General features: G+C 30.6%; 1 protein-coding gene across 5 annotated transcripts in view; it reads left to right on the top strand.

Moving 5' to 3' along the window:
* The window catches only part of AdamTS-B (ADAM metallopeptidase with thrombospondin type 1 motif B), a 179,360-nt gene that overhangs the window by 12,558 nt on the left and 150,497 nt on the right, over nucleotides 1-16,305 (top strand). For 4 of the 5 annotated variants that reach the window (XM_076403490.1, XM_076403491.1, XM_076403489.1 and 1 more), the window contains exon 2: nucleotides 1,407-1,658. In XM_076403490.1, coding sequence (XP_076259605.1) covers nucleotides 1,541-1,658 — 118 coding nt within the window. In that variant the 5' untranslated portion in view covers nucleotides 1,407-1,540. Of the gene's footprint in view, nucleotides 1-1,296; nucleotides 1,659-16,305 lie in introns of all 5 variants that reach the window. The other variant, XM_076403492.1, reaches the window with a different exon arrangement.

The raw sequence follows: 16,305 nt of genomic DNA, 5'->3' as shown, positions 1-16,305 counted from the left end.
CATATTTGTCTATTTCAGAAATATCTGCGGAAAACATCTCAGTTTACTTCCTTTGGCAAAAAAACTCTTATATTGTACTCACTTTTAAGTATTTTTGAAGATTTGATTGAGTAATCATTCGAGTCATCGCTGATTCCAATATTTCTGGTCATATTTTCCTTTTTCAATAGTTTACTGGAAATGATCTGTGAATATACACACATCACATATTTCATTTCAATTATCGATGTATATTTTAAAGAAAGACTTATTATTAATATCAAAATTAGGAGTTGCATCTTGGTTTAACAATCTTAACAAATCATCTGATCGTCAAATGCAAAAAATAACTTCTAGACTAAGATAAGATAAACATCTTGTTCGAAAAGTTCATGTAAGAGATCATAAGAGGTTTCATGAAGTTAATCATTATAACCTCAAAATCATTATTATATATTACAATCATTACATAAATCACAAAGATGTCATAACATTTTAAATCGAACGAAAGAACAGAAATCTATAATTTTTTTACCTCCTACCTTCCAGTGATAATACTTGGTGTGCCCATTTAAATTATCATCCTATATTTAAATGTTTTGTAATCTCTGTGTTTTGTGATTTTATTTGACGCTGATCTTTCAGTTATGACAAATGCTATTTATTTTCGTTTCTATTTTCAGAATGAAATTATAAGTTAAAAAAAAATCATTTTCATTTATATAGACTCTTCACAGCTTCATTACAATCGAAGGAGTGCATCGAAGACAAGCGAACATTAATTTTTTTATGTATCCGCTGTAAAAAAAATATTTATTACAGAAAAAATCATTATTTTTGAACAATATTTGCTATTGGTCTGAGAAACCTAGGAAATCTAGGCAAAACTGATCTGGGCTGACTTGGTTGACATAGTGGTGAAGGAAACAGGACGGCCCTCCTACTACTGCGATGGTCACGGGTTCGAATCATGCTAGGACATGGTCGTAAATACATTTTTGTGAAAAGGCAAGAGTGTAAAATTCGACAATGACAATGATCCCAGTGACGCCAGTAACTAAGCTATGTAAGACCGAAGGTCTTCTGGGATGATCTCCAAGATGGTCACTCGTCAGTCTGTAGGCTTAATAACGAGGACTGTCGTTCGGAGTCCACGTTAATCAGTAGGGCCAATCCGGCTAAACCTTCCTTGGTAAAAAGGAAACTTTACCGTATAAAAAAACTGATCGATCTATGTCATATTTGAAGTTGTTCTACTTATAACCAGCACTGTATATATACTAATAGGGTTGAAAGTAACTACTCACACTATTACAGATCTAAAAAATACAGGATATAAGAAAAATAATAAAAAGAGACAAAAAAAGCTATTTCTTATTCTATTCGATTGAACGGAAAAAATATTTACTTCTGCAATTATTTTTCAGGATTTATATCGAATCCTAAAAAGAAATACCGGCCAACTAAACTGAAAAACAACTTAACTCGCGTATAAATTTCGAAAAGGTGCAAACCCGAATCGGTGGACCCTCCGGGCATCTTTCGGTGTGCGGTAGTTGACATGGGCCCCTCGGCAATGGGGCCCAGAGGAGTTTGGTTGTGTATTTTGTTCGGATTTTTGTCGGCCGTCGTCGACGGACAACACGGATGGGAAATTGGTTCGGAGAGGAAGCACAGAGGTAAGAGTTTTGATTACATTTAAGTGGACAGATCTATTTTTTTTTTTGGTTTGCCTTTCTAGCTCTTCCGGATGATATTCAATTTTGTTGAGAAATACATTTATATTCTATTTAATTTGATTTTTATATTTATTGAATTTTATTTTCTTTGAATTTATAACATTAGTTTTATTTAAGAACTAGAGGAAAATAAATAAAATGCTAACAAATTTTAACATCACAGACTATTTAATATGATTTAATATTAAACTATTTAATAATCTGGTATTTATTTAAGATAATGAAACTCATAATACGCCAGAAGTCAGCCAAAAAAGTATGTCTTCTGTAATTGACTTCTTTGCTATAATTATATTATTTTAAATAAATAATAAATTATGCAATAGTCTATCATGTTAAAATGTACAACTTTTATTTTTCTTGTCTGACTTTTGCCCCACTTATATTTCTTAAAATAATTATTATATATATGACATGTAGAACATTTCCTCAGTAAGTGATCCCTCTTATACATTTTTTCAAAAATCGTGTTCTAATGGTTATACATGTACATTAATCAGACTGGATGGTAGTAAACGTTTTAGTCTACGCAGTTAACTACTGTCACTTACCTTTAGCTGATTGCATCTTGATGCTTGTTACTATGTCTTCTACAGTGATATCACTTTTAAGACTATTTCACTAGAGACGTAGTACTAAGCATCAATTGTAGTACACAAAACCTTCTTTTAGAACAGTTGAATGATGGCTATATTATATTGGAATACCTCTTAGTTGGATATCATGGGTTCATATGGCTCTAGGTATTGATTTGGACTAAAATATTTTTAAAGTAAAATATTTCCAGGATATCCTTTTGGAAACAGGAGCCACTTTTTAAGTACTTTCTAATTACTTTAATTAGTATTTACTATTCCGGTCATTCTTTAAATCCAGACAATTGCCTAAATAAATAACTGTACATAGTTTTGATCATCATCATTACCATCTGAATCAGCATTGATAGACTTACTTGCAACAGAATCTAGAATTTAGTAAGATCTATGGCTGAGAAGGCATTTTCCCGGTCCAGGTGGTTAATATATATTTTATTAGAATTCGTTAGATGTTTCATTCCATTTAAAACTTAAATTGAATCATTGTTACTCAATTTTAACACAGAACATTTAGCTTATATTAGTGTCCTTATGTTGTTACTGTAATTGTCAAAAGTGCTTTGGATTGATGAAACAGATTTAGATAAAGCAGAGTTTGAATTTTTAATATAGCTAGTTACAAAATAGTTATTTAATTAATTTTTGCTTTTAGAAGAAGACTATTGACAATGAATACTTCCTTAATAGTTTTATACGAACTTAAGAAACGTTTGTTAATCACAAAAATGTCCAGTTGTGTTTGATTAAATTTTGGGATCAGTACAATACTTAAAAAAAAAACAGCTGGTGGTCAAAGCGACAGTTCTACTAGTTGCTGATTCGAATCCTGCTGAGACATGATTGTAAATATATGTGTGTAGTTCTATATAATTGTAAATATTTAGAGCAGTGCAAAATTCGACACTGAAATGATCTTAGTCATGTCAGTAACCAGGTTAAGTAAAACCGAAAGTGAGTGAAAAAAAAATTCTGGGATGATTTATAAGTTGCACACCTGTCAGTTCGTAGGCTTAATGCTAAGTACCGTGATTCTGAGCTCAGGTTAAGGAATAAACTCAGTCCAGATAAACACTAGTTATTAAAAAAATACTCTAAAATATAACAAAAATATTAAGACAATTACTAAGTAAAATACAAGTATAAAAATAAAATAAAATATAAGTATTATTGTTAAATACATACCTTTAAACAGTAAGATTATAAATGTATAAAAAAGCAGTGAACTTTTTTCGACATGTTTAAAATTCTTTAATATTTTAATATTTATTAATAAAAATTTAGTAATTCAATTTGAATCATATTTTTATACTCACATAGAAATTATTATATTATTTCACTATTAAGTACTAACATTTACCATTATATTTATTGTTAATTTATAGCAGGATCTTCTACTGTTAATTTAATAGAAATTTCAATATTATAAGTTTCTTATTAATCTTGTTGATGTGATTAGCGAAAAAAAACATAAATTGTTTTCACGCAATTACACAGCTCAGGTGGCTGTGAAAATTTTAATCCACTGTAACAACTAACAATATTTTATTACTTTTCTCTTAGTAACAGATTTCACTTGAATACCAATATCTTTAATAGTTTTTTCCCGAATTACGACACATTTTGCATAAAATTCTAATTAAACAATTTATGGTTTTCTCGTGCTGATTTAAAAATTTTATTTCTTCATTAAAATAACTTAATTACTTTTCAAAACACTCCTCTTAAAATGTTGTATGTCGCCCCCCTTCCTTCGTGTCTGGGAGTGTATTGTATTTATTTGCTTCTAAATACCCTTCATTATATCCTGTGTGGCATCAAACGTTAATGTCATCATTATTCCCGTCATGAAATGTCACATTTAATGATACAGGAATTCTTCGAAGAAGTTTCCTTAAAGGCTTAGCAAGAAAAATTAACTCGCTTTATAGTAGGACTTTTACGAAACAAAGAATTATTGTTTCCTGGCGTATTATTATTACCAGAGTGTGTAAAATAGTGGCATAAATGATTCCCAGTTTTTCTTTCTGAAAAATACGAAGCAATGTACAAACCTAAGTAGTAGGTTAATAAAGTTTTGGGTGTCTCCATCTTAGCCTACATTAAGGTGTTGAAAAAACCTGCACAATATTCTTCTAAATCCTCTTTTAAGATGTATATAAAGTTAGACAAGAGAACGAAATCCGAAAAATAAGCCGGATATTGAAAGAATTAACACATTTTATCCAGGTTTTTTGAGCTCTATGAGTATGTGCGTTGTCTTCATGAAAAATAAATTTTTATATTTGCAATCAAAAATCTGTTTACAAATGTTTGCATCTAATTATCTCAAAGGAAAAAATAATATTCTGAGTTATTTTTAATCTGCTTTAAATGTTTAATCAGAAAAAATACTGGCAACACTTTCTTCGCACAAAATAATTTTTTTTTAATGTCGCAATTTATGTGTCGCGGAATTCTTTATGCATACGACTTTCCCTGTCTTTGAAGTGTGCAATTTAGAAACAAATTAAGTTTTCAAAGTACCTTTTATTATATTCATGAACATTTGGTTAGTTCGCATACAATCAGGTTATCATCACAATATGATAAGACATACTAGAGCGGTTATTCCAGTTTAGCCTGTTTTTATTAGCTGCTATAACTAAAACTGAATTATTTTAATAACAAAAATCAGAATTTATTATAATTAATACATCTCTGACCAAATCAATATCAATGCCTTTAAAGATGAATCAATCATTTAAATTATTGCTCCTTTATTCAGAGTTTTAAATGCTAGATATGATATATTTAATGTTATGATATAATTATCTTGATCTGCTTTAGGTATTGAATAGCAAAACTTATTTGGAAATGCGTAGTATTCAGATTTTGAATTGAAATATTTTTCTTATTATGATAATCTGGATATTTTAATTGCAAACACGTATTCTCTGGTGGTATTATCTATTTTCCATCACAATTTTTAGAATCATATTACGAATTCGGACAAAAACATTGCAGTTCAAGCCTTAGGCCAACACAAGTTGGGTTGAAGCTGAAGTCCCCTAATCATGAACTATTGCAGTTAATGAACAGCAAGTATCGCATTTTTATGTGCAAAGCCACCAGAGGCGGGCTGAAGTTTCTGTGAACTGGTCTAGTCTACTGAAATTTGGACAGAGGCTTGCTGTTCAGATTGTATGACTATCAAAAGTGGAACGTAGCAACTCAGTTTCTCAGCCATAATCTATCAGAATTTGGGGATAATAAAACTTGCTAAACCATTCAACATATGTTATACTATTGAAAAGTGGGTAAAAACAGTAAAATTCAAAAAATGATCAAAAACCAACTCGCGAATGAAGGTACAATCGATGCACACGTAACTTAAAAAACTGAACCAATCCAGACAGGACAACAAGCCCTTTAGAAGCGACGTCTTACATAGCGTAAGTAAGGCGGCACATGATATACTGATATAGATTATATTAAAATTGAACCCTACTTTTCGGCTTCTTAGATCTTTCAGTTTCTCAGCAGTTTCTTTCAGCAACATCAGTACGCCTTGCTTTTAGAATAATCGGTATTAACGCGAGCACATGAACATGAAACATAATCACTAACAGCAAAGGAGAATAAGGAATTACTATGGAAAATAATTTAATCTTAAACCAGAAGATAAATTATGATAAAAAATATACGGTTTCTCATGAGGTTTGGTATTCCAATTGATATATATATCCCGCAATAAATTATACAAATTAAACATAATATTATAAATTACACATGAAACATATAGAAAAAATGTCCACGATCTCTTGAATGTACGTAAGCGCTCGTCATTTTTGTTTTAAACTCGCCAGTTAGCAACATCGTCGTCGAAGAGATAATGAAAAAAAGGCCAATTACGCGTCTCCCAGCTCAATGGGTGACCATAATTAATGTATTAAATAAAGGAAAGATCGTCCTTAATATCGCGATTATGGTTTTTCTTTTTAGCAGGTACCCGTTCTGGGCGTTCGACTTTATGAGCTGCTCTCAGACTAAACGAGTTAAATTGTAAAGAAATCACCAATCTAATTAGGACGCATTCAATAGCACCGGAGGATCGGTCATAAAATACAAAATAGAAGCACTAAAAGATGATAGAGAAAAAAATACGACATAGAACGTAATTTGCAATCGTTTTATTGTCATGATTGTTCACTTTATAGCATGATTTTCGTTGTTTAACGGAAAATAGGAATACCTATTGAGAGCACCGATAAGCATCTGCCTGGTTTATCAAAATCTAATCATATATATAAAACATCTGGTTTTATCAAAAATCAAACCATTATTATAAAAGGACGGAAACTTAAAATATTATTATTGGTTCTGTCTGTTACTATCTTTCCCTTGTATATACAGTGACCATGCTGGAGAAATATTTAGCTTTCCAATAGCAATTCTGCATCATGTACATTTTCTAATTTCCTCTAAAAGCTTTGTTTTCGATATTATCATTAAATATAGTAACTAGTCTTAAATGTGTGAAAACATCACAAACAATGTATTTCCCTTAAGTTCTAAAATTGTATTATTTTCGTTTAATTCAACATTTTAATCGAAACTCGAACAAAATAAAAAAAAATGCTAAAATATGATCACTCCTAATATAACGCGAATAGAACTGTCGTGTTCGAGATAAAATACTTATCAACAGAAGGAATAAGTTTATATACGCCAAATACAGCAATCATTTTCTCGTAATGAATTTTTTTATGCCCAAAATATTGAGTAATATAATTAAACTATAGTCAGTCACATTAAATTTGTTTTCGCTCGCACTAAGTTCTTCATAACAATTTTAATTTAACATCTTCAGATTTTATTCGTTTTATCTCCTATAACGAGAAGAAAAACTGTAATAGACATCGCAATAGATACCAAAAAATAAATAGAAACGAGCGATTCATCTTCTAGACAAAAGTTCTGGATGATGAAAATTAAATCACATACGACAATAATGCGCGAAAAAATCGCGCTTAAATCATAGGAAATTTTCACAAAGAACAAGAAAGCTAATTACAAAAGGAATCAATTCTTCAGCATGAGCTACTCGAACCTGGTGGAACCATTAATGTGACTTTCTACTGCCAACAACTAATGACATTGAAACAACACAGTTAAAGAAAAGGCAGAATTGTCTCAAAGGAAAGTGTTGTTTTACATCAGGATAGCATAATCCTGGCGAAATAGATCTTTAATAACGTGCCTAAAATTGAGAGAAATTGTCTAGGAGTTTTTGAAGCATCTATACCGTACACTCCATTTCGCTTCTGAGTAATAGTTAGTCTCGGTGGTTTAAGGCACAGTTATACATTCATTTCGTGCCGATAACATTACAAAAAACTTATTTTTCAGCTTTGTTGTAGATCTGAAGTATCCAGATCTCTTCCGGTTTTCTCCAGAAGATAGTTTTCACGTAAGAGTTAATGAACTAATTTACATGAAACTCTAACCTGCTTTGCAATCTGGTGCATAGAATATCCTTCTTGGCCCAAATTATAGATAGTACTACGCTGTTCGAGGGAAATCTGTTTCCTTATTGCCATTTTATATGCTCATGTATTACTACAAGTATTACATGAACGTCAGAATATATACTGAACTTAATATTTGTAATTAAAAAACCACATTTAAAAGATTAGATTATATTAAATTCAAAAGCAAGTACTCAAACATTCATTAATTCTAAGAATTCAACAATGTTTTTTATTAATTATATCTTAGATTAGATTATATTAGATTACAAATTAATGTATTACTACTGTTTTGTTGAACTTACATCAATACACAAGCAAGACGAGTACGGGATTAACAAATCAATGTGTAACAATATCCGGAATTAAAATATAACTAAACTACTTAGCCTAAAGTTGAGAGTAAGTCTAATAGGCTGTACAAGTTCGTGTAGTCTGGTGTGCTTCAGTCTTCTGATTTCCGTGTCGTTTATTTCGTTTAGTAAGTGTGTTGGTGCTATGTTTCTGTGATCTTGGATAGCTTCGTAAATCCATTTGATTTCATGGTCTATCGTAGAAGTTTATTTTGGCAGCGTTGGATTACTAGTGGGTTTGATGTTTATTGCAGCCCCATATCTTTACGATTGACAGATAATACATTCTCATTCGACTAACCAGTGCATGCAGTTGTTTAATTTTGAGTTAACCTATCATCGAGATGGACGCCGATGTATGCTAATTCTGCTTAACGAATCGCGCATCCGCCAAGTGATATAATTGGATTTAAGTCATTTCGCGGCTACTCAAAATTAACATGGATATGGACATAAGTTGTATTTTTCAGTTTCTAGTCCACTTTTATATCTTATTGTCTGCCACTTGTACCCTTTTTCTATGGCCGGATGTCGTTGTTGGGATACCAGAAATACAGAGCAGATACAGAAGTGATCCTTAGCTTGTAGAACTCCAGCCGAAATAGGTTTATAAGACAATAGTCCCACAGTAGCATTCAACAAGTGGTGTTGACAATTGGTAAAAAACTAATATACTAAAGACTACGAAACTAAATAACTATTTGTTCATTATTTTTATAAGCATGATTACTTTTACTAATAAACTTCAATACTAATTTGTTCATTTTAAAGATATGTTGCATTACTTGCAGTTTATGACACCTAAAAATAGGGTTAAAATTAATGTTTGAAATGTAGTTTTAAATTCGTTCTAAAAGCATGAAAAAAATTGAAACTACCTTTTTCCAACTTTGTGTATAACTATTTATTTTGATTGTTTTTATTAATACGATAATTATAAATTTAACTGATTTAAAACAATTTGAAAAAATAAAACCGTAAGAAAGACTCACCTTTTAAACGATTTCCGTTTTTCCCTGCACGATACAGGAGTATTTTTACGGTTTCGTCGGATGCACGGGTATTTTTCAGCCGTCTATTACGAAGGCGCTGTCGGCTTCATTCATTCTCCACTCTGTTTTTCTAAACTTGTTATCTTATTTTGCCCGTTTAATGAAATAAATGGTTTCGGAACGTTCCGCCGTGATTATCCCGCATTTTTCGCGAGAGACAAATTAAAAAATAGGAAAAAAATGTTTAATTTATGCTCCGTTTTTCTATAAACTAGAATTTCTGCAGTCCTCATATTTTAACATAGTTTAGAAACAGTCTAGTCTTTAATTTGCTCATTGCTTTTTAAAGTAATGAACTAGTGTCATGTAAACTAAATTGTTAAATGGTTTTACACTGTATCATATTCACAACTAAGGACTAACTTCTATATTAGATAATGGAAGTTTTAAGGTTACATTTTATTCGGTACCCATATTCCTTTTAAATCTTTGCTTAGATTTTGTTGTAACATTCCATCATCACCAATTTTCTTCACCAATGGGTTGGCATTGGCACCCTAGGACCTGTAGAATTCGGGTATTGTGAGCCTTGAATTTTGAACTTTATACCCTTAATCGAAAGTAACAGACATAGCATAGATAAGAACAATAGAATAAAATAACAGTGCAGTCTGAAGAGAATATAATATGTATTAATGTGAAATAGGTTATGTTAAGAAGTTAAATTTGAAAAACAATTGAAAACTCCGTCGAGTCCGCAGATACGTTTTGAATAATGATGGATATGATTTTATATAATGATAACGATATTGGTAACGATGGTGGTCAACGGATCAAATTATATATGATCATATAATAAATACATAGGAAAAATTCACCTCTGAATTTGATATCATACAATAGGAGCTAAAATAATTAGAACCGTAATTGAATATGAAAAAGTGTAATGAGGGACGCGAATAACCTTTTAAAAATAAATCTATAATATAATACCTAGTTATTGGACTGATTAACATATCCTAAAAGGACAGGAATTGTCCGAATCAATCGATGAAAAATATTAACTATTACACCTACACCAAAAATCACCCAATAGACACGCATCAATTTACTTCCAATATATGAAAAAATGTCCTAGTACCGGTTACTTAAAAAGTCTTGTGAAATAGTAATTCAAAGAGTATTAGCTAATCAAAGTCAAGAATTGATTACAAGAAAATGCTTGGATTTATTTATAGGTATCAAAAGAATAACCGAAATAATATCGTTTCAAAATAATGATAAAAAAATTGGAATAAAACTGAAGATACCGAAAGAGATTACAAGAAATGGTATCTTGCTTTTTATATTGTACAATAATGATGTCGCACAATTAAAAATGATATTATTGATAATTTATGACTTTTTTATAGGGAAGAAATCCTTATTCTTAAATTCGCTGCAATATTTTGGGTTCTATTTATTTTAGTTTAGTTTAGCTATGTATTATGAGGAAAAGTATAATTTTGGTTATTATTTAAAGTAGCTGTAAGTAGTAGCTAAAATATCTAAGATAATGCTTGTGGAAACATATTCAGCTTTTAAATCTTTGAAAATAATGAATTAGCCTTCTTTGGAAGCCTCTGTTATTTTCCAAGCCTAATACAATCCTTAAAATTTTTTCTAATAAGTTACGATTCGATTGAAATCATGTCTTCTATTACGTAAAATTATTTATAATTATGAATGAATGAATGAATTATTTCTTGATTCCCAAAAATGTTTTATATATCTTTATACTATAAATGTAATTGCTTATATTTACTATGTTTTTACATTTTCCAATCATATCAATATTGGTACACCATCATCAATGTTAAATGTTTTCATCTGTAACAACCTCTTTTTGGGCGTCCACTGTGTTCACCGTCTTCGGTGCTCATTTCACCACGTCTAAACATAGCATACCAATCCCTGATGGTTGATTTTCGTGGGGCAGTGTTAACTAAACGATATCGGCTATCATCGTTATGTAGCTATTGCTGTCGACAAGATGTAATGTAAGACGTAAGCATCAATTAGGCCCTCGGTCTGACATCTGCACCAAATAGTGAAATATTGTAGATACATTACCACTCGGTAAACATTGTGTGTTTTGGGGCGGTAATGCTTGTTATATAATTTCAATTATGCTTGTCATCATAATAATTTTCCAAAGAAACCCTGATTTCTAAAATTATTTTCGGCCAAAACTGATATACTAAAGAACATTCAATTTTACACATTATAATTTTAATAATGTAGTTATATAATTTGTACTTGCTTCTCAATGAGTAACTTGATATGTTAATTGGACACCAGTACCAGAAAGCGCTAAAATAACATGGTCGCAAATATCGACTCGCCATTACTCATATCGCAAAATACTATATTTAATTGGTCATCTTTTTTAGCATTCATACTTAAAATATACTAAATTGTATTATGCAGAGATAGTTTTTTTGTGAGTATATAGAAATATTCGAATATACTTCTTTAATGTAAAATAATGTGGCGTAAATAACATTATATTAAAAAACAATGTTTCCTTAATAATTTAATACAAATTTATATTGTCTACGAAGACAGCCGCTACTCAATATTAACATATGTATACAGTAAATGCCAGATAAAACATGCATTCAAGTACAGTGCTTTATATTAAGAGTTTGCTTGTTTTTCAATAACAAATATTTGCATAAAAGCATCAATTAACTGGCAATCAGTATAAGCGCTTCATAAATATGCCAATATAGCATAAAAGTGAAAAAAAAACACGAGACACGTTAATTGTGGCTTAAGTTTTGCAGTGCGTAACTAGAAAAAATATCCAATGTAATCTTTTCCTATTGAAAACGGCGACTGTTAAATTGTTTAACAAGCAGCGGCTTGATCCGTGATGTATGTTTTTACTAAGTCCTCATTGACTCTTAGTTTTTATTAAGCTTAATGGACTGTTGAGTTGGTGTCGAGGAGGATTTATATTATTGAGATAAGAGCGGACGAACACGGATATTATTTTCATGGAATCTTAAATTGTAAAGTGTATTTATTCGCTTGGTCAATAAAATAATTTACGATGAAGAAGAAATTTACCGTTACTAAGTAAGATAACTTCTTTTCACAGCCTCGAATTCCATATTATTATTTTTTCCATTTACTTTTGAAGTCGGTTCAGTTATTCTGTTAAAAATAATTTATTTTTCTCCTCTTAGTGTTATAGATTAGTTAAAAAGTAAATTATATATATATATATATATATATATATATATATATATATATATATATATATATATATATATATATATATACAGCCGAATATAGAACCTCCTCCTTTTTCGAAGAAGTCGGTTAAAAAATGTTGTGAAACTTCTTATAAATAGTGAAGAATCGTAAACAAAGCTGATTAAAAAATTAATCAAGGAACTGCTGAAATTAAGTGAAGTGAAAGTTACTACACGGCTAACGACATCAGGTGAAGCTTCTGGTACAACAAAATAAAGCACCAGGAGTAAAAAAAACTAAATGAAAACGCAAAAAGCGTTGTCAAAATAAACCCAACGGTGTGAAAATGAACGTAAAATCAGTTTCAAATTGAATTACTCAATAGGCCGAAGCATTCCAACTAGAAAATAGTAAATCAAAACATCACAAGGGTAAAAGGAGAAATTAACAGTAGACAATCAGAACAATAAAAATACCAGACATACCAAAGTAATACATTGAATTCTTGCAATTATTGTCTCAGCCAGAATGTTTAGAAACAAACAAGAACAAGCCTATGGAAGAAATTGTATTGGGCCATTACATTAGCTACTTACACATGTAAATATATTGCGTTCCAGAAATGGAAATATTACCATGTCTAAATTTGCTGATAATATTGTGGTACTTGCTTTTGGTGACAACAGTGGTTAAGCAAACAGAAAATTACGCGAAACATGCGAATGATAATATAAACTAGACGCAGATATAGATGCAAACAAATACAAAAATAATAATAACATTTTCTGACATATTCACAAAATTAAATTACGAACAAAACAAATCTAATCTGTTGCTCGGCATTGACTTCAAAGTGATCAATACTTAAGTGATTGGTAGTAGTTAAAATAATATTGTAAATAGAGAAATAGGTTTAGGTAGGTATTAAGCTAATCGTGTGTATATAGCAGAATATAAAATACGTGTAGTAGATAGGTTAAAGATTTTTTTTGTTTATTTTTATTAATTAGTACAACGATATAAACATATTTTATTTTAAAATGTTTTTTTTTGTGTTAAAGATCTAAGTTTAATTATTTTTTAATTTTTAGTGAGTTCCTCATTTATTTTTTGAAGTCAGTTCAATTTTTTTGTTATATTTTTTTAAATTATTGGCGTTGTGTAAATATACAGCTGTACGATATAATGTCTACATCAAACATCTTTAATCATCACTTACAAAAAGTGTTTATAAAAAATATACATCAACAAATTACTTAACTTTTATCTTACTCGTAAAGATAAATATTTTTATCACAAACCTGCGTAACAACATTAAAAATACAACTTCGATTAGCAGTACCCCGTAAATCCCTTCAAGATTATACATATGTATAAACACTGGCCCATTCAAGTCGAAGATTTACATAACAGCGTTATATTTTTTATATCTCTTCTGACGTCCTATTTATTGATTGCAATTTACAACTTTCGTACGACCGCCATAAACTAAACACTAACTGTATATCTTTCAGATACACAACCATTTTTACGACTTACACCTGTTATATGTGTCATTGTTGCGACAGCCGGAAACATACATGTATTTCCATTTCGATCTTATATTTATTATATAGAGATTGATCAAAAAAAAATTAAATATATTCGGAACAGTTAAAGGCGTGAGATATTAACATATATTAAAAATCAACGTGGAACGACAGTTTTCTAATAAAAAATATTATTAATCTGTGATATGGAAGACATTTATTAAATTTTTAATCATTATAAAAGTAATAAAGTTGATCTTACCTTTCATATAGTAGATGCAGGTATACCTAGTTTATTTATATTTTACCACTAGTTTATATTTTAAGGAAATAATAAGCTGTGGAAATATTAATTCATGTCCGGTCCCCTTTAAATATGTAAAATATGACATAATTCTGACAGTTATTTTTGACAACTTATATAGCATATAAATAAAGCATATAGCATCTAATCTATCATATAAATAACTAAATATAATATTATCTAAAATAAAGTATTTCAAAATAAAAAAAGAAATAAAAACCAAATTTGGTAGAGTTTTTAAGCAAGCGAAAATATGATTGACATGTGTATGTGCCGCTTACATACATGAGCTAATAATTCGTACGTACTCCATTTTCATCACCTGTAATAATAACTCAATTTCACTTTATTTCAACAGCCATTAAACAAGCAGAAATTCAGTTTTCACTATTTTTCATTATTATTTCATTTGAAACCCTATCGAGCTTTTTTTGGCATATAGTTTTATAACAGGTCAAGAGAAAAGTCCCCGGCCTGACACATAGATGGGGCTACTAGAATTAATTCAATATGTTGTTTAGTTAGCTCTCACCTACAAAAGATGCATGTATATATTTGACAGGTGTCGGATCATTAGTTTGTGAATTATAGCATTTTGAGTGAAACAACTTATGTTATTTTGAAAAAAATTGATAAAAAGGAATTTCGCGTGTTCCTACAATATTGCTTTTTGAAGGGAAACATACAGTTGAAGCAAAAACTTGGCTTAATGCCGAGTTTCTAGATACTGCCCCAGGGAAATCAACCATCAAGTGTTCGTACGCTAAGTTTAGACGTGGTGAAATGAGCACCGAATACGGTGAACGCAGTGGAGGCCCAAAAGAGGTTGTTACCAGCAGACACTCTGAGATATCAACTGAACGTGTACATCATATCATTCACGAATATTTGGGTATGAGAAAGCTCTGTGCAAAGAGGGTGTCGCGCGAGCTCACTTTTGACCAAAAACAACGACGAGTTGATTCGGAGCAGTGTTGGAATATTATCAAGCGTAATTTTGCGTCGATATGTGACAATGGATTAAACCTGGTTCCATTATTTCATTCCGAAGTCCAATCGGCAGTCATCCGAGTGGACTGTACACGATGAACGCGCTTCATAGCGTGGGAAAACGCAACACTCATGGAATAATTTTCATTGACTACATTGAAAAAAGAAGAACGATCAACATCGACTATTATATAGCACTATTGGACCGTTTGAAGGACGAAGTCGCCGAAAAACGGCGGCCGCATTTGAAGAAAAAGAAAGTGCTGTTTCACCAAGACAATGCACCGTGTCACAAGTCAGTGAATACGATGACAAAATCCATGAATTGGGGTTCGAATTGCTTTCTTATCCACTGTATTCTCCAGATGTGGCCCCCAGCGACTATTTCCTGTTGTCAGATCTCATAAGAATGCTCGCTGGGAAGAAATTCTCGTCGAGTGAAGAGGTGATCGCCGAAACTGAGGCATATTTTGTAGCAAAGGACAAATCGTACTACAAAAATAGTATCGAAAAGTTGGAGGGTCGCTATAATCAATGCATCACCCTTGAAGGGAATTATATTGAATAAAACAAAATTAATTTTGTCAAAAAAATGTGTTCTACTATGGTAGGTCAGGTTCAATTGACCTGTTATATTTACAGTTCAGACCTCTCAAAAAAAAACAACAAATAATAAAAGAATACAGTATACAAAATATTATTTTTTATATATTTTTAAGAACATAACTGGTCGTTTATGACAATATTGTGTTCAAATTTTTTACTGGATTTACTGGTTTATATATTTTTGCTCTTTTATGTTCTGACGTGTTAGTATTAGGATAGAGAAAGGGATGCATACGTATTTACTATAAAAAAGGTATTAAAATACGAATATTAAAAAATATTAAGTTACTATTCAGTTATTCAGCCTCGTCATATAATAAAACTATTTATATTCTGATTAGTATATAATAAAAATAGCATTATGTCGTATAGTAATTGAGGCTCACATAAGATCTACCGACAAAAGATATTAATATTAATATTAATATATATATTAATATTTTCTAGAAAAGACATGTGCATTAGTA

This window comes from Rhynchophorus ferrugineus, unplaced genomic scaffold, assembly GCF_030347505.1.
Source record: "Rhynchophorus ferrugineus isolate W39M unplaced genomic scaffold, kcgeb_rfMv2 rfM4, whole genome shotgun sequence".
NCBI classification, from domain to species: domain Eukaryota; kingdom Metazoa; phylum Arthropoda; class Insecta; order Coleoptera; family Curculionidae; genus Rhynchophorus; species Rhynchophorus ferrugineus.
Note: the sequence above shows the minus strand (reverse complement) of the source record. Positions and strands in the feature narration are given on the sequence as shown.